Source organism: Paralichthys olivaceus, chromosome 16 (genome assembly GCF_024713975.1).
Source record: "Paralichthys olivaceus isolate ysfri-2021 chromosome 16, ASM2471397v2, whole genome shotgun sequence".
NCBI lineage: Eukaryota > Metazoa > Chordata > Actinopteri > Pleuronectiformes > Paralichthyidae > Paralichthys > Paralichthys olivaceus.
The window spans coordinates 6,714,342-6,732,992 of record NC_091108.1 but is presented as its reverse complement, the minus strand read 5'-3'; the positions used below and the strand labels follow the sequence as shown (position 1 = coordinate 6,732,992).

General features: G+C 40.5%; 2 protein-coding genes across 6 annotated transcripts; one reads left to right on the top strand and one right to left on the bottom strand.

Annotated features, from left to right (window-relative positions):
* Nucleotides 1-745: 745 nt before the first annotated feature.
* Nucleotides 746-6,155, top strand: tcea1 (transcription elongation factor A (SII), 1). 2 transcript variants are annotated; one of them, XM_020099136.2, is made up of 10 exons: nucleotides 746-1,114; nucleotides 2,006-2,068; nucleotides 2,170-2,275; nucleotides 3,237-3,339; nucleotides 3,508-3,653; nucleotides 3,771-3,827; nucleotides 4,040-4,194; nucleotides 4,339-4,485; nucleotides 4,791-4,862; nucleotides 5,738-6,155. In XM_020099136.2, the coding sequence occupies exons 1-10, from the start codon at nucleotides 1,040-1,042 to the stop codon at nucleotides 5,744-5,746; spliced, it is 933 nt and encodes a 310-aa protein (XP_019954695.1). In that variant the 5' UTR covers nucleotides 746-1,039; the 3' UTR covers nucleotides 5,747-6,155. The 2 variants fall into 2 exon arrangements, with proteins under 2 accessions (XP_019954695.1, XP_019954686.1); XM_020099127.2 differs by having other exon boundaries at nucleotides 757-1,114; nucleotides 3,505-3,653.
* A 1,059-nt stretch (nucleotides 6,156-7,214) lies between these two features.
* On the bottom strand, nucleotides 7,215-18,224 carry rgs20 (regulator of G protein signaling 20). 4 transcript variants are annotated; one of them, XM_069511721.1, is made up of 6 exons: nucleotides 17,815-18,224; nucleotides 11,094-11,260; nucleotides 10,344-10,418; nucleotides 10,022-10,256; nucleotides 9,485-9,674; nucleotides 7,215-9,383 (listed from the first exon to the last, which is right to left on the bottom strand). In XM_069511721.1, the coding sequence occupies exons 1-5, from the start codon at nucleotides 18,001-18,003 to the stop codon at nucleotides 9,486-9,488; spliced, it is 855 nt and encodes a 284-aa protein (XP_069367822.1). In that variant the 5' UTR covers nucleotides 18,004-18,224; the 3' UTR covers nucleotides 7,215-9,383; nucleotide 9,485. The 4 variants fall into 4 exon arrangements, with proteins under 4 accessions (XP_069367822.1, XP_019956367.1, XP_019956375.1 ...); XM_020100808.2 differs by having other exon boundaries at nucleotides 7,215-9,388; nucleotides 17,815-18,223; XM_020100816.2 differs by lacking the exon at nucleotides 17,815-18,224 and adding an exon at nucleotides 12,886-13,086 and having other exon boundaries at nucleotides 7,215-9,674.
* Nucleotides 18,225-18,651: the final 427 nt, after the last annotated feature.

Sequence of the window (18,651 nt, the reverse complement as noted above, 5' to 3'; positions counted from 1 at the left end):
TGTGCCATCATGGCCTAGATCCTGTTTCTCAAAGGTCACAGGTTTGAGCTGCACCATGGCTGCACCTTCATCAAAAGGCCACCAAAGGCTCCCTGAACAAGACACAAGCTCTTCCCCTGAATGTTAATTACAATGAATAATACAAAAGCTGCAGGATAAATAAAAATAATAATCACAAATTATTTACAGGAGTTAAAATGAGTGTGAACAATATCAGTGCTCCAACAAAAACATAAATCTATGTTTTGGGTTAAGAAAAAAATGCACTTGCTACTTGTTGTGATCTGATCCATCAAACTTTTATATATTTTTATTTCCAGTTTAATTTCCTTAACTTTAAGATATGTCTGGGAAAGCAATCAGCAACAGAAGAGCAACGATCAGATGTGGAGAGACTGATTTATCACATGTTTTTGCTTCAACGTGGGTTAAACAGTAATACATTATTAAAACGGTTGCCATTTAATTCTCAGTCAGTAGATTTACAGATATAACAAACAAATCGTTTGAATTCTAGACTGTTTACTAATGTTAACGACGCGCAAACACAGACCCACGTGTTTGGATGTGAGAAGTTTCCAGGTGAAGCACATTGAGATCCAGGCAGAGATGCAGGTGGCGCTCGGGCAACATCTGACGACAGGAGGTGGTACTGCTCTAACTCAGGGTCTGTTGTGGTGGCAGGAGAACAGCTGTTCCTGGAGAGCAAAACATCGAGTTGTGTTTTTTTTTTACGTGCTTATAAAAAAAACCTTGCCCTCTTTACTGATCTCAGTCCTGAGGGATCAACTATTTCTGATCAGACATCTTCCACGGGAATCAAGATTTCCGCCTCGATTAACCCTGCCTGGACTCCTCCTGCATCGATTGGTGCGGTCTGCTACACAGCGGCGGCTCAGTGCGGTCCCCGGTCCGCCTGGCAGACGCCTCCGCCGCCTTCTCCCCCAGCGCCGTGCTCTTTTGTCGCGGACCGTCTTTCTCCCACTTCGCTGTCTCCCTGGTTCTTTTTTTTTGGGGGGCTTCTATCGGATCGGCCAACATGGGCAAGAAGGAGGAAGAGGAGATCATCAGAATCGCGAAGAAGATGGATAAAATGGCGCAGAAGAAAAACGGGGTGAGAAGAATGAATGTTTACCTGCACAGCCGCGGCGAGGCTAACGTCGGCGCTAACGGGCTGTGATGCGGTTAGCTGCCAACTGTCGAGCTAACTGACCCCGCAGCCCTCCACCGCGTTCTAGTCCCCCTCACGTGTGAACTGTTTCCAACAATAAGCGGCATCCAGTAGCCTTTGCTAAGGTTAGCCGCTAGCCCCAGCTAGCTCTCAAGTCTGTTTATGTTAGCAGCACCTCTGTGTTGCTAGCAGTTAGCCACATAGCAGCTCACCGTTCTCGCTAGCTTGGCTGGACGCGGTCATTTGAAGACAAGACGCGCTGACATCAGCGTTGTACTTTTGTGCTTTTAAGGTTTAAGTTGTGTTTTGGAAGCTGCTGAGTATTTAGTGCATCGACTGTTGTGGGTCGAAGCTGTGTCACACTTAAAGTGGTGTACTAACAAGAATGGCGCTGCAGGTAACCAGCATGTCCGATAAGTATTAATCTGCCGATCATCCTCTCGATCATCTTTTAGATGTCAACACATTGTGTGTGCAGGCTTCAACAGTTTCATAGATCCTCAACAGACACATGTAAATATCTCAGTATTTCCCAACAACGCTCCAAAACCTTAAGTCATTGCATTTGATTTAACGTCAGATCAAGTCATTAAGAACTCTTATCTTTTGAGACTTAATGAATTATCAGTGTAAAAACCGTGCAAACTTAATATCTGTCAGTCTAAATTGGTTCACTTGCAGATATATTGTTGGTCTGAAACATGAATACATCAAATGCAACACTTGTAGAATGGAAGCAGGATCTGTGTGACTTGCTCTTGCTGATGCATTCATGAAATGTTGATAGTGAGAAGGGTCAGACTGGATCTAAACTCTGTGTCCTCCTCTCTGCAGGCTGGGGCTTTGGACCTACTGAAGGAGCTGCGCAGTATCCCCATGACTCTTGAGCTGCTGCAGGTGATCTTGCTCATTTGCCTCTTGAAGCTTATAATTGGACACACAGCTCTCAAACCCCAAAGCTCTAACGCCATATCTTTTCCCTCAATGTCTTTCCACAGTCTACCAGAATCGGGATGTCCGTGAACGCCATTCGCAAGCAGAGCACAGACGATGAGGTGACATCCCTAGCCAAATCCTTGATCAAATCGTGGAAGAAGCTTCTGGGTAATTTGCTTTCTTATGTGTAGTTTTTGTCCCAAGTATTTCTACATGAGTCTATAAGAGCCAATCAAAAAAAAAATTGAAATCAGCTTTATATAGTCAAAACCAAATCTGAACACGTGTTAATACTCTGTGTACACCGGCTGTCAAAAATATCCTTCTGGAGTGTCTGAGGTTGTTGACTCGTGTTTTAAACCAGCAGAGTTGTGAGTAAGTGAGCTGCTTCAGTGAGAGCATCCACACAGATAACAAACAGCAGCCAGAAAAAACCTGATTTAAAAAAACGGATTGCTTGTGATACTGACATGGTATCATTATGTCATGTTTTACCACTTTGCTTTTTTTGCTGCTGAAATTATTCTGCAAAATTATTCTGATTAAAAATGAACAGATGAATATTAATCATAATGATATTTAAAATACAACTGCATCATAAAGTGACCTGATATCACAGTATACTGTCTCGCTATAAAAGCCACTTTGCATCTTCAGTTTTATTTTGCTGCGTTTGTGAAATTTGTAAGTTATCTACTATTATGTTCATGTTAGAGTTTAATATAGGTTCTCCAGTGTTTACTAAGCATATAAATGTTGGTAGCCAGGTTGTTTAGATTTAATGTACCTCGTTCAGTTCCTACAAGGGACCCATTACTGCATATTTTACACGTTACCCATTCGTTTCTACCATTAATTACGGCATAAATTAAGACAAAAAAAATCCAATTCGACACTTCTCTCCAAACAGATATTATCCAGAAATTCAGAGGAACACTACAGAATATTACAGGAAACAACTAAAGGAGAGCTGTCAGGCTATTTTTTCTTACTGCAGAGCTATGAGGCTGTGAAGCATACATAAGTATTGATTTTACTAACTTTAATATTGGCTTCGCCTGTATCACTCTCCCTTGGATGTTTTCCTCACTTGTATCTTTTTTTTTTTTTTTTATCACTTGAATGCTAGATGAGCCTGGAGGTGGAGACAAACCTTCAGATGAGAAAAGGAAAGAGCAAACGACACCTGTTGTTTCTCCCTCGCAGGGAAGCCCAGAGGCAAAAGAGGAGAGGTAACAAGAACTGCTCATTTTTAGTTTGTGTTATTTGCCAGGACAAGTCAGTTTTCCTTTTACATATAGCTATGGAATGTATTTTTATTAAACTTTATAAGCATTTCCTTTTCTTACAAATGTGGTTCACTTTAACCTAAAGACTGTTTCTTATTGCTCCCTTAGCAGCTCCTGCAGTAACTCCAGCAGCAAGAGCGAAACCACCGAAGTCACACCCAACACGTTAATCAACACCTTTCCTCGTGCCCCCAGCACCTCTGATTCCATCAGGCTCAAGTGCAGAGAGATGCTGGCCAATGCTCTGCAGACTGGCGGTAATCCTGTTTTTGATCCTATGTTCAATACATTTTCAACTTATCTTTTTTTGTGATGGTTAATCATCAGCTTGACAAACTCAATATTTTGCATTTTGTTTTTCAACCCTCTGACAGATGATCATATTGCCATCGGTGGTGATTGTGATGAACTTGGAGCACAGATCGAGGAATATATCCTTTTATTTTGAATAGAAAATCTGAAAACATTATGAATATTTGTTAATTAAATTAATTAAATGCTCAATCAGTTATTAAAAGTGCTTTGGGTTAATGTTCTGGAAATCAGTCAACCAGATAAGCTGTTATATTTTTTCAGTGTAGTTTATTAATAATGAAGCATAAGTAACACATTGCTGAAACTAAATTCCTTGACCTGCTATCACGCATCTTCCAAGAATTTAAGAACACAGACCCGAAATACAAAAACCGTGTCCGGAGCCGGATCTCAAATCTCAAAGATATGAAGAACCCTAATTTAAGGAGGACTGTGTTATGCGGGAGTGTAACCCCTGAGCGGATGGCTAAGATGACGGCTGAGGTGTGTTGATGATTTAATCACTGGCTTTACCCCTGAGATGCCATAGATTGATCATAAGATTGTTTATCTAGTGTTTCAACAGTGGCAGTTTTTAATTGATGTATTTATTTATAAGTATAACCCGAACCTGCTATCCCTCTGTAGGAAATGGCCAGTGATGAGTTGAAAGAAATGAGGAAGAACTTGACCAAAGAAGCTGTCAGGGACCACCAGATGGCCACAACTGGAGGCACTCAGACCGATCTATTCACCTGTGGCAAGTGCAAGGGGAAGTGCTGCACCTACACACAGGTAAAGATACAACACGTGCTTTGACTGTGGCAGCAGTTTGCACTTTTATGGCTGTTTTGGTTGGTGTTGAAATAGGTTGAACAAGAAATAACAAGTCATTAAGGTGGATCATTTATTTCACCCCTTGTTAAACTGGTTTACCATTTGTCAGATGAGTCAAAAGTAAAGAAAATCCACTTCATGTTCATTGTTACAATAACTTAAAATGTGATCATTCTTGATATTTGCATGGTATTCAACACGTAATGTTCGAATTGGTGCCGATGTATGATAAGTGTTTGTGCTTTTATAAAAATCCTTCCCAGGTTCAAACTCGCAGTGCTGATGAGCCAATGACCACGTTTGTCTTCTGCAATGAATGCGGAAATCGATGGAAGGTATGTTGTGTTGGTTATTAACATGTCACCTCTGTTGCAGTCCATCATTTTACTCACATAAACACACACGATTCACTATTTCATTGTCGGCATCATGTTGCCCACGGGTGAGGAATCTTTTTACTATTAAGGGCGATTCAATTTTTATAACATCCTCTGGGGGCCATTCTACATTATTGAACATGTGTCTAACACTACCCTCTCTAATGTGGAGGGATGGTTAAAGTGCTGGAACTGCTTCTCTTTGGCAAGGTGCCGATGTCAGATGATAATGACAATGATGCTTTCTCTTAAACAAAAAAAAAATCCTTTAGTCGTGCTCTCATCAAACTTGGCAGTAATCACACACACAATTAGAGGGGCACTGAGAGAGTGCACAGCATCACCAAGGTTAAAACCCCATCTCAAAATATTAAAGTACCCTTTAATCAAATTGACTCCAAAAGTGAATGGGGTTTTTCTTGGCCTAAACCCCACCCTTCCACTGAGTTTCATTGAAATCCACAGTCAAACAGCAAAAAAAAACGTACCCTCCTTTGTGGAGGTAACATTTTCTAGTCTGGTTGTATTTGTTCTATCTGATGATAAGAAGGAAAGTGTTTTTTCAATATCCTCTGCAATGGCATCAATTCACTCTGGCTCAGTTGGTAGAAACAAACAGTTTTACTTTGTCTGGTTGTTGTAGCTCCACAGCAGAAGCAATGCTCCCTTCACAAATTCTCCTTCTGCAGGAGCCTTCAGCTTCTTAGCAATAGCTTCCAAATCTTGCCTCCATAAAACCGTCATTGTCACAATGCAGATTTGTAAAAGCTGTTTAAAGCTGCATGAAGTTTGTATCTGTGTACTAATTTCTTTTTTGTGTGTGTGTGTTTTAGTTCTGCTGAATCTGCAGGCGTCACCCTCAGCACTCTGACAAGTAGCAAAATTCCTGGACCAGGTTCTGTCTCTCTGCAACAGATTGGAGCTTTGTGTTATGTGACACATGGTACTTTACGTGCCATACAAAGATGCCACTGCGGTTACCGTTTGAATAAATATCCTGATCATAGATTGAGCTCATTGTCAGTTGCCCCTGTCCCCCTCCCCCAAAAGGTCTTTTGCTATTGTTATTAGTTGTTTCTCACCGTCAGATATATATACGATCAATTTTGTCTCATTCTCTTTTATCTGCATTTTTTATATGTAGTTTTAACACTTTGAACAATTTTACTGTGTTTCCCTCACAACATTGCATTGTTTTATTTAATTTCTCAATAAAGTGTAATCCATTTGATTAAATAGAAGTGCTTTTCATTTGCAGTGTCATGCGCCTTCTGTCTTCTCTGGTTATATGTGAAGCTTTGACATTTCACACTGTAATCAGGACATGTGTGGGCATATTTGAAGACTCCAGGAGGGAGGACATCTTGGCGGTCCTCACGTTTTAAAAATGCAGTTTGATGTTTTAGACTTGGTTTTAGGGGTAAGATGTAAATTGTGGTTAGTTGGAAGCCTTGGTTTCGAATTGGTCATGATTAAGGTAAGTGAGACGGTTTGGTTTGAAAATGGAAGCCAATGCAGTGTCCTAAGAAATATAGCTGCTCCAATTCATGTGTTTCTCTGTGTGTTGCTCAGTAAACATTTGTTATCGGTGGAATATTCATCACATCAAAGTGAATGCTGATGAATGCATATTAATCTGTCTCGGGACAGGATAATGTCATTGGCTGAACCGGGGAAGACGCCCAATTGTTTCCCTTTACTGGGGGTTGTTTTTTTAATTGCCAGGTGCAACCACTCTGCTCCTGAGCTGCTGTGCTGTTTTACTTCCACACGAACTGAAGCCAGACCGCTGACACGAGGGTGGATCGGCCAAACCTCAACTAATATTTACTAAATCAACCAAAAATAGAAAGGTGAGCGTGTACAACACACACACATATATATATATATATATATATATATAGTCTTCAGTGCACATTGTGTATGATTATTACTTGATAAGGGGTCAGATTCATACGTTTTATCTTATTTAAAGGACACTAAACTAATTCCCTCATCTTTATGAAAAACATTACAATAATAATATTCAGATTCGCCTGCCTGTTTGATTGCAAACATATTCCTGTTAGGAAAATATGTGGAGGGATTGTTAAATAATTTATCAATTTCGGTGGCACAGACTATTTTGACAGAATTTGCTTTTTTATCATAATTTACCTGATAAAAAAGAGTCTTCTATCTTCAGGTCTATTTAGCTGAAGTGGTGTGAGGAGGGAACCTCAGTCTTCGCTTAAAATGCATAAAATATTTCCATTTATTTTAAGGTTTAATAACTGTTGTGGTTTGGAGATCAAATCATTCAGGAGTCCATAAAATTATTGTGCTTTATTTTATCTTAATCAAAATGCCCACAAGTCATTTTTTTCTTGGAGAGTAGCAGAAAAAAACTAAACCATATACTGTAAACATTCACATTATGTTTTTTTTAAATGTATTCCTAAGTAAACTCAGCGCAAAATAACACATTTCATATAGTAAACAGAAGAAGAAACAACATTTATAGGCATCACTCCAAACCATTGGCTTAGATTGTGTTTTGAGGTTGATCTGCGCAGTGTATCCATCAGCTCAAATTGCACATAGTAAGTTAAAGTTAACTCTAAGACAAGTAGAAGTGCCACCGTGAAGCACACAGGTTGGCAAAAAACGCTCCAGTCCTATCCACTGATAATTGTCCTCTGCAAATAAACACGTGTTTTCATCCTCCTCCTCCTCCTACACACCGATGTAGTCATGACTAAGGAATCGAGACAAAACACACGCGATAATTTGGCCAATGAGAGGGACGATTTCCAGTAAACTGGCCTCGTGCTCCAGTATCCACCCTTGCGGCAAGAATCTGAAAACAACCGTTGCCCATGAGAAAGATGTCGCGAAGTTGAATGTCAAGGCACTTCCCCATGTGAGGATCTTGTCTTTGAGTGACATGTTTGTGAGGCAACAAAGTAATTCAACTAAAACTATCAGAATACATAAAAGTATTGAACACTTGGCAACTCCAATTTTACTCAAAAGGAAATGCTGGATGCGATTATACATATGAACACAGTTTACATGGTGGCTTTGGTGTTGCTGCTGACCTGGCCTCACCCCACTGTCAGTTTTAAACGAACGGTATCATGGAGCAGGTGATACGCTGGTCGCATATGAATTTGAGAAACGCTTCATTTTACAGGTCCATAATTTCTGAGTAATTTCTCACTACTTGTCAGGTTTTCTGGGGATAGTTCTATTGTTAATCTTCATGTTCAACTAATTGGTAGCGTCACGTTAAGTTCAGCAGATCAGCTGAAGGTGTCTGCAGACTAATGCACAGGCCTCAATGGAGAATTAATAATAATATATTTGTTTGGAAATTTAACTTTTTCACTCTCTGGCAGAGTTAGACGGGAACATTAACAACACTACGTCCATGAAATACGAGGTTGCAGTTCAAGCTACAACCAGCAACTCACTGGTTCACTTCAGCACAAAGACGGGAAATGGGGAAAAAGTCTGTGTCTTACTCGGTGCTGGATTATTTTTCTATTTGGCCTGGAAAACTTGATACATTACAGATCCATAAAATGAAGTGTTACCCAAATTTCTACTTGTTCTAACAGTGACTTAACAGTTTGCTTCCCGGTAGTTCTTAAATATTATTTGTACTTATTGTTTTTTTCTATATTGGCAATAGATATCAATAAAAAAAATAGTTTATCTGATAAATAGAATTATTATGGTTCTTATGTCACTCTGATAAAACTGTGGTACTGTATGAGGTGTGCAGTGAGTAGCAAAAAAAATAGGCAATTCTCTGTAGATAAGATTGAGTAAAGAAAGATAAAACAGCCTTTTGTTGCTAGCTGGACTTTCTTAAGGAAACAAATTGCACAACGTGACAGCGCTACTGTCACTTAGTTACTTTGACCACATTTACAGTCGTTTCAACCACGTACAGGTTCTGCGTGAACTGGAGTTGCCAAGTTGTTGTCACAGGTACCAAAGTGTGAGGTTCGGTAACAAAAACAGGTTGAAAACAAAGTAAATCAAATCATACAGTACCCCACAAAGCTGCCTGCAAGTAGAGCTAACATGTAGCCATTGACTTGAGCTTTGATTTTCATACGCAGTAAATAGAACCAGGCGTTTCCACATAAAATACCCACAATTCCATTTTTTTACTATTTACAAACTCATAAATATATATAGTCTACAGTAGGAATCATTTCCCTCCCCCCAAACAAACATACAAAAACAATAGACCATAAAAAACTCTGAACACAAATAAAATAGATCATTTCTATCAAAAGAAAGAAAAAGAAAACAGAAACGTATTCATATTCCTTTGGAGTGTTTTGTTATGTTGATCCGTAGCAGTACTTGTGATTTCAAGCCCTCGGGAGATTTTGAGACCTGAGTGTCTTCGGTCAGGTGCAGATCACAACGGAGCTGAGATCCCTGGGAGGGGGCCAGGCCTGAGGCCCGGTTCATGTAATCCTACACTGAACATACAAAGTAAATAAAAAAAAAAAAAAAGAGGGGACGGATTAGGTGGGGTCGGGGGTAAAGAGAGTTAAAAGATCACAGGTCGTCATCACCTTATGATTCGGGGGACTGCTCTGACAGAGTGTTGAGCAGGTTTTTGTAGGCCGAGGAGTTCATGTAGCGGGGGTACGAGTCTCTTTGCATTAGTGTGTAGATCTGCAGCTGGGCGTCGTCGAACGTGTGCAAGTTGGGCTCCAGCATGTTCCTATTGATGGACTCGCGCACACGAGAGTCAAGGCTCACCTGAGGATGAAACATCAGGTAAACAGCATGAGAACTTTCCATGTCCTTTCTAAGAATGATTTATCATCTAAGGAAATATTCCGTTTTTATTTGTTTTTCTCAATGTGAATCAAATGTCACATTTGGACAGAGCCACACTGTCTGTTTTCTCCATTTCCAGTTTTTAAGCTAAGCTAAGATAACATCTGGTGGTGGAGTGATTTCCTTTTTTTCTCATCTTACTCTCACGATGCAGGCGATTAGCCGACTTGCTTGTATTTCAAACGAGATGAACATTTGTCAGATATCATTATGTTTCACCCTTTAAATCAGCAAAGTTGTGACACAATGAATCTGTGCCAACCAACCTCTTTAGGTGAGAGAATAGAGATGTAGTCCTCGTAGATGACCCGAGCTTTCTCCTCTACCGTGCTCTTGTTGGCCTCCTTGCTGAACTCCTCGCAGGCCAACCAGAAGAGCATGTTCTCCTCGCTGAACTCGGTGCGAAGGAACTGTCTGAAGGAGTTCCTCCCCGCTGGGCAGCACATCAGCTTGTCAAACGACTGTCCCCACGAGCGCACCTCTTCCAACGTGGGCTTAGGGCTGCAGAGACAACACAGGAGTGATGACTTCAACGTTAACAAAAAGAAAAGGTACAGTTCATTGATGGGTTTAGTGAATATGACTAACCAGTCTTCACAGTCTGAGGTCCCTTCCTTGACGTCAAAAGATGCTTTGCGGTTCCTGTCATCCCGGTCTTCATTCCTAATGATGACACAAACGTGTTAACGCACTAAAGAAGAGCCAAATAGAGATTTAAAAACCACAAACACTGCGGATGAGACAGGATTTTTCTTGAATTCTTATGGAAGGCGTTCAACTGACAGTGAACTGCACATCATTCCCCTAGAGAAATTATGTATTAAGATAAATCAGTCATCTTACTGTGCACATCTATACTTTACACTGCAGTGTAATATAAACATGCTACAACAATACATATACTTCTGCATGCAATTATAAGCAGGTGTATGCTCTACATTTATTAATCTTCACAAAGGAACATAAAACTAACTTTTAAAAATGTATCACATTATTCTTTATATTTTCAAAGCACTGTCAGAAATTATTAGTCAAGTAATCAATTAGCTGATTGAATGAAGTTAAATAATGAAATAATGACTCGATTGTCCATCATTTTAAGGCACAATTGCAGAATTTATATATATTAGATATGTAAATACTATATATAATATTGTCCAGGTGTATGTGTGTATATAATTGACTATTTCTCAATTTTTCTTGATTAGGCCAGTTTTACATTGTAATAAAGCTACTGGACAAATGTCTGGAGATCAGATGCAGAAATATCAAGAGCATAAGACACAAGCTGGAGAACTGCTGTTAAGACACAGGAGGTCTCAGGTGGAGGAAACCTACCAAGAGCAGCTACAGCAGCAACACCAGCAGAAGCAACAAGCATTTGAGGCCCGTGGATTGGCCTGGCCCGGCTGGCCCTGCTGAGCCGGTGCAGTTCCCCCCGCTGCCGACTCCTGCTGCACCGACATCTGCCTCTTTCGCATCTCCATCCGCTCTGATCCCATGGGCTGCAGACAGAGGAGAGAGGAGAGGGAGGCGCTGAGTTGAGTGTTTTGATGTCAGGAGTAGTATTGAACTGAGATTTTGTCTCGTGGTACGGAAATCTCTTGAGTTTACAAAGCATTCATAAGATACAAACCAGAGCCAGTGCAAAGGAAGATGGAATGAACAACACTGGGTGTAACAAGAGCAGAGGTGATGGCAGTGTGGAAGCTTCACTGTTCTGACAGCATCACGTTCACTATGGTTGATTAAATTCATTGGAATTGGACTTACCAATTACCAATATCATTTATATCTGCAGGAATTTATTGCCTGTGCTGACATATCCAGAGGTCACACTGTAAAGGAATTTCGCTCCACTCAGAGTTAAGGTATACGGAGGAATAATTTGATTATTTTGTTTTTCCTGCTGCCGAATATTTATCCACCGTGCACATTTTAGTCCCTCTAATCTCAAACTGGCTGCATGAGCCCTCATACACTAATTGCATGTGAAAAACAGGATGGGTTTTAAACCATGGGTTCAATATCCATAATCCAAAATCTGAAATATCCCATTTGTTAAAGCCACAGTGTAAAATCAGTGCATTAAAGGATTTGCAATGTTCACTGGGGTCAAATGGAGCAATAAATTAAATACAATTGCAAATAATGTAAATTATTGTCAGATTGTCTTGCACCTTTAGGCTGCATCCATGGTGTTCCTGAGAAATCCATTATAATTGAGATTATAGTTCTCTGGCGTATTCAACAGAATCACCATGAAGGTTTAGGCCTATATGGACTATAGAGACAGGCTCTGCTCACAGAATGACTTCTTGTCTGATTTTAACAAATGTGTCATCTCCAGGTCAGACACTGCCAAATCCTGTCAGATCATTTATGTAACAAAGCTGTCACTTCCAACTCACCGCATCATCCGGCTACTGCCTGACACAAGAAAAAGACGCTTCAGGAAAAAAAAAATGCCTCAAGATTTGGCGTATGGGAGGGGGGCCTGAAGGCGCAGCTTGCAAATCTATAACCGCAGCATCGCTCTATCACAGCCTTTCAGTGAATACAATACCATTTGGTCATTTTCTAAAATGGATCCGTGCGCAGTTCCTCTCAGATTCGGGGCTGCAGATTTCGTGCGTCGTGCCAAATGGCATATTTTTACGCGTTAGGTGTCGGGCACTTCAAAGCTGCCACAATTGCGGTTGTACACTATGGCTTGACTCAACAGCTATAGACGATGAAATGGGGGGTGGGGGTGGTCGTATCCATTCAAATGAAAAACCATGATAACAACATAAACCACAATTCTTCTGCTTCAATCCCGCTGCAGCTGCACGGACCTGTGAGCGGTTCGAGGGATTTTTTTCTTCTTCTGATGGTTCCTGGGCGATTGAGCAGCAGAAAACGATTTATTAGCAACTCGCATCAGATCAATGCAAAGTGCCACCATGAAGAACCATAGAGCTTCATCGCCCTGGACAACCGCCGAAAAGACACAGCCTAGATCTGTAAAAAGCCCACTGTACGGCGAGATAGTGACATGCCATTTTAAAACGCCGGGGAAACGAGCTAATAACACCACGCTCATCGAATATCCGTGCAATCATACACCAGTTCTGCTACCAGTACTTACAATTTCACCATGTATGCACAGCAAGAAGAGGTAATTCTTTGCCTTGATTACATCCGATGGCACATAAGGCTTTTTTCCTCCCGAACGGCTGCTTCAAGTCAGTACGCATGCGTCTTGTCTCCAACTCGTAGTAGCTCAGTGAGGAACGTAAAGCCCCGAAAGTATGGCACAGGTTTACTGTGCAGGTCCAACCCTGTCTTCTACACGGAGGACTGCAGACACGAGTGGTTGGATGTTAGTTTATTATCAAATTCAATATGGCACGTATCACTTCAGGCAAAGAAAAAAAAGAAGAAAGAAACACCCGTACACTCCAGATGAGCTCTGTTTGTATTTTCAAAATTCAACACATGTCAGAGCTCGAGCAGAGAGAGAGGAAGTTTGAAACGACGAGCGTTTTGCATGAGGTCGCTGTCTGTGGTGCTGAAACGGCTCATGCCCAGGCTGCTGCTCTGCTCTGAAGGTTAACACGCCTTTGACAGCCACTGTTATGTAATCTGTAAAGGTTAGTCTTTAATTCACATTGTTCAACGATGTGTCCCACAACCGCATCTCATTGAGTGTCCCGTGAATGAATTTCTGATCCATTAGTCACGCCCTTACTCAAACTCATCACAAAGTCTCAATGTAAAAGTCGATAGACTTAAATTTCAAATACACACATATAAATGTGTGTTCTAACTGATCCAAGCTCTTATTCTGAATCTGTCTTCATCACTTTGCTCGTTTAATTGTTGTAACCTGGATTTATTAGATTAACTAAGTATGAGCTCTGGAAACTAGATTCACCTGCACAACTTATAATATAAAAGATCAAACATCTATATTACATGAAAAGTCCATTTCCCCTTTATGGGACTAATTAAGGATTGCCTTATTTTATAATCCAGAAATGTACTTGATGATGTAAGGATGTACCGGTTGTTTAAATTTAATGCTGATACATCTTGGAGAAAACCTCAGGACAGTTTGTTTCTTTAGTTTTGTTACTAACGCTGCTACTCTGGTGTCTTTCTCTTTATGTTCTTTCCCCTTTTTTAAATAATGGCGTCTCTTTAGACTGGGCTTATAATGTGCAAGACACAGTAATACAAATCAATCAATCAATCATATAAATAAATCTTTCTCCCTGTGTAGCACTGTTTATCTGAATTGAGAGTGTAGCTCCTTGCACAGATGATTCCTGGGCTCATCCACAGTTAAGGCCTGTGACCATGTAGAAGACAACACTGCCATCTGAAGGTAGCTCAGACTACAGCACCAACATTATTTTCTCCACATGATAATAAAGCAATAACTGACTTAATAAATTCTCATATTAATTTTCTGAAAGCCATGGCCACATTGGCTAAATTATGTATTAACAGGGCTGCTAGTATTGCACATAGTGGTAAAAGTCTTACAAGTATCACACTGGATCAGAGAAATTCCTGTTTCATACAGAGTCAAGCAACAAAGTCATGAAATATACATTTTCACACACATCTTTCATTGAAAGCCACTATTTGCCATCTAATAACATTTCTCTCTTGAGTGCACATCCTGTCTTGCTTTGTATAAACACCAGATGGCACTCAACAGCCACTTATTCTGCAAAAGTCCAGTACAACATATTGTATTTTACCTAATTATCTACTTAATTTACATCAGCATATTTATTGCTGTGGCCTCTCTGGGTCAGATTGTCATTCAGATGCTCTCTGATAACACGGAAATCAATTCTCCACAGTCCCGCATTGTAATACAGAGTGTGAGCATCTGTAACACAAGACTCAGTGGAGAACTGTTGTTCATACAGTGTCTGCACTGACCTGGTCCGGATCCAAATGGACCCACTTAGAGATTCACCTCTTCTGTCATGTTGTCAAAAAGGGCAAAGTCTTAGATTTCTTTACTGTCCAGATTCATTACTTCCACACTGTGCTCATATTGGGTGATCCCTGAGTGCCCACACATCTTCATTGCCCCCAGAGACATAAACATGTGACTTTTTCTCTGCAACACTTCATTTAACACCTTCCCTTGTGCTCAAGTTATGCAACACAGACCCACAAATAGCCATGTGAGATTAATACATACACAAGCGACGAGTGATACTTCATGCTGCTGTGGTTTGATGAGCACACAGACTTGCACAGTGCCCAGTGTTGGAGGGAGTCTGAAGGTCACACAGGAGAGGAGGACGACAGAACTGGGCGACGAGATCAGAAAAAACTCCTTTCGATATGTGATTAAGGGGATTTGAATCGTTGTGAAGCACCGACCCAACACCTAATAGCATATGCGAGCAGTTTGAAGGTGAAGATGAAGTGTGTAATCACAGCAACAACGGTGGCAAGAGAAAATAGGAAACATAATTTTCTCCCCATTTGTTTTGACGATATTTCTCTTTATTGCTTTTCTCTTGTACCTCCAGGTGTGTTGATCAAGTTGATCTTTAGACTATGAAGGTCAGGCTTGACTTATTAAAGCACAATCAGTTTTCAATCCTTGAAACCAAGTTAAACCATCATTTGTTCTTTTTGCCTTTTTGTTGCTTTAACATCACATTATCAGCGTAACTCGAGGCGGTCGGTCTCCATGCAGACTGATGCCACAGCTATGTAGAGGTAAACACAACTCTACTGAGCTCATTTCAAGGAATATTGTTGTAGCTTTGCACACACAATTTCTGGTTGTGTCTCTGTCTGACTGTTGTCATCATTAGAAATGTTTCAGGGAGCTGTTGTCACTGAAATTCAGTTTTTGGTCATTGAATAAAATAAATACATTAAACACTAATGAGGAAAGGGTTAGATAACTCTGACCCTAGATAACAAACAATCAATAAATAAAGTAATTCACTTTTGTATATATGTTTATCACCCATATTCATTTAAAGTCTATAAAATTGTCTTATATGATCTGATAATCATATCCACAAAGATGAAGGTCATTTTGTTTTTTCAATTATTTTAAACAATGTGGGTTTTTTAGCCTTATTGTTGCACAATGTAGATGATGTTAAATTCTCAAGTTTTAAAAGTGCAATATGCATAAAGGGAGGGATGTCATCTCTATCTCTGGCACTGATGTGTTCCTGGTGTGGCAAAGAGTGATACTGTCAATTTGCTTTAATGGCAGTGACTCTAAAATGAGGTTTAAGTAGCTTGGTCTTTATCGGGACATGCTGGTAATTACTCCTGCAATTCTGTCTTTTTGGAGTCTGTGATAAGTAATCATCTTAAAACTGGGCCATAAAGGTCGTAAAATTACAATTGGAACATAATTAAGCAGTTAGTTGTGAATGGTATGGAATTCTTTGCAGAGTTGAGCGAATGCAACTTTGACAATGTGACTGAATATAATACCACCCAACAGCAGAGTGGGTAAAATAGATAAAGAATGAACTGAATGCATGGTCACTGAAGAGTGATTTATCATCAATGAGAGATAAGATGGTGCATGAAAAGTATCTTGGACTGTATGTATGTATGCTGGATATGGAATAACAATCAAGATCTGCAAATTACTGAGATTTCAGTTGCACTAGCAATAAAACAAAAACAAGTCAGGGCACCACCCATTCTACATACACCTTCTGATGTCTGATAACCTGTAAAGTAATGACCCATCATCAACTTCAAGCAGCATCCATGTTGGCAAGAGCAAGAAAAACATGTTATTCTGACTTGGGTGTGATCACACATTGTTCCACGGTGATTAACCCTGATGTTAACGCCAGATAAACAGTCATATTTCTTAATTAGCTCATGTGATTGTATTTTATTTTGATTGAACTGACGGCGGAGGTGCATTTGCAACTCTTCTGCCAACACTTTATTGACATGTCTGGGTTTCTTTTCACCAAGTTGGAGATGTCATCAGTATGTCATCAGTTAGCACAAATCCCTGACATGACATTTTTTCAAGCATATTTGACATAAATATCCACAAATGTACTTTATGTTTTCTACAAGTCTATAATACTTGTTTATGAGTCCTGATTTCTTTGTGTTGTTAATGGTTGTTAAAGGTCTGAGTTGACTTGTGTCCTCCCCTTCCCATCTGAAGGCCCTTCCTGTCTTTTCAATCACTTCCCCTCTGTGAATAGTATCATACGTAGTTCTCTCACACCCTGAGAAATCGTTATTATCCATTTACCTGAGAATCATTCTGACACCAAACTAAAACTTCACAACCTCTCTACTATTTTTGGAAATGATTTAATTGTAAGTTTGTCATTAATTAATATTGGGTTTTGATACTAGATGCATATGTGACTATGTTGCTTTATTCAACTATAACGTCCTGGATCTGCCCCTTATTCCACATCTGCAACAAAATTCAATGGCGTCTCCTCAGGCCCAGGCTCCATTATGTTTGGTGGAAATCGGTTCGGACGTTTTTTGCATAATCCTGCTTACAAACAAAACAACAAACGTATCCTGCGTGACTGAGGTAATAAATGGTATGGCACTATTTACAGACACACCATCTCTTTCTTTTGATCTTCTTAAGCCTTGCTCAGACAGGAAGTGCCTCCCTAAATAGAGGTTTGGCAAGAAGCAAGGAAGTCCGCTGACATTCGAACAAGAGCGATCTGGTCACAATAGCAGCAGCAACAACAACAGAAGAATGAATACAAATAATGTTTGGAAGTTGGTGACAGTTTAACTATAGGCAGTCAGACTGATTCCTTTTGAACACTTTCAGTGACAGACTTGTGTTATGTTGTTATCTGTCACACAACAATTAGCATGTTGTGGTTCAAATGGTGTCTAAAATGTGTATTCTGAGCAAAATAAACTGTTATGTAACGTTGTGGTTTTACCTTTGACTTTTAATTGTATTTGCTACATGAAAATTAACTCAAAATTCATAATCAGTGGGTTTATGATAATGAGGATGTTATCAACAATAGTATTCTTAACTACCACATGTCCGTACCTCAAGGCACACCATCTCCTGCTCCTCTCGGTTGGGGTCATTGTAGTTCACCCGGTACCCCACACCGTGCCGGCAGGCCCGGGCCAGCCCCCGTATCTGCTGCCACATCAGGGCTCGGGTGTGTCTGATCCCCCGCAGAGCAGACGTGGGCCTGATCTCCCACTGCCTCACCGCTCTAGCACTTGGCATGCTCCAACCACGAAGCCTCACCGGCCACGTGAGGCTCGAGTCTGTTTGAGATCATAAGAAATCCAGGCGGCCCTCGCTGATCTCCTGTATGTTGTCCCGGAGTCTCTTCTGAAGCATAGTTATGACACAGAGAAAGAGACGGAGAGAGAGGGCAGGAAAGCATCAGTGACCCTGACAAAGAGAAGAGTGTTTACAAAGAAGAGGGCAGAAGGGGATTAGGACAATGTTCCCACTGGATGCAATCCTGATTCCTCTGTGCTTTACTGCATCTCACCAGCTTAGGCCAGATTAAGCCAGGAGGTTTTAGTGTCTGAGTGAGATGGACGGAGAGGAAAACTAGTGACAGACGTGGGTTCATTTGTGATTATACATGCTTCTAGATGAATTCCTGTGTAATACAAAGGATTAAAACACATTGGTAAACTGTGTTTGTCGAGTAAACATATGGCCACAGTTGACGCTTTTCACCGTTCACATGGACGCACACTTAAACTCCTGAGATGAGAACAGTGTTGCTGGAGGGTGTGAGATTTGACCGAGAAGCTTCTGACATGTTTGCTCGTGTCACAAATTACAGACTCACAAGGATACACGCTGATCAAAGCTCTTCAGTGTGAGCAATCAACTCACTTTAGCTCTCGGTCAACG

Coding starts and splice junctions, on each gene's coding strand:
- tcea1 (XM_020099127.2), top strand. CDS start 1,040: ATGGGCAAGAAGGAGGAAGAGGAGATCATCAGAATCGCGAAGAAGATG. Junction 3,654..3,770: donor CAATGCTCTGCAGACTGGCG/GTAATCCTGTTT, acceptor ACCCTCTGACAG/ATGATCATATTGCCATCGGT. Junction 4,195..4,338: donor TGGCTAAGATGACGGCTGAG/GTGTGTTGATGA, acceptor ATCCCTCTGTAG/GAAATGGCCAGTGATGAGTT.
- rgs20 (XM_069511721.1), bottom strand. CDS start 18,003: ATGCCAAGTGCTAGAGCGGTGAGGCAGTGGGAGATCAGGCCCACGTCT. Junction 11,261..17,814: donor AGGAGATGGTGTGCCTTGAG/GTACGGACATGT, acceptor CTCTGTCTGCAG/CCCATGGGATCAGAGCGGAT. Junction 10,419..11,093: donor TGCTGCTGTAGCTGCTCTTG/GTAGGTTTCCTC, acceptor TGTCATCATTAG/GAATGAAGACCGGGATGACA.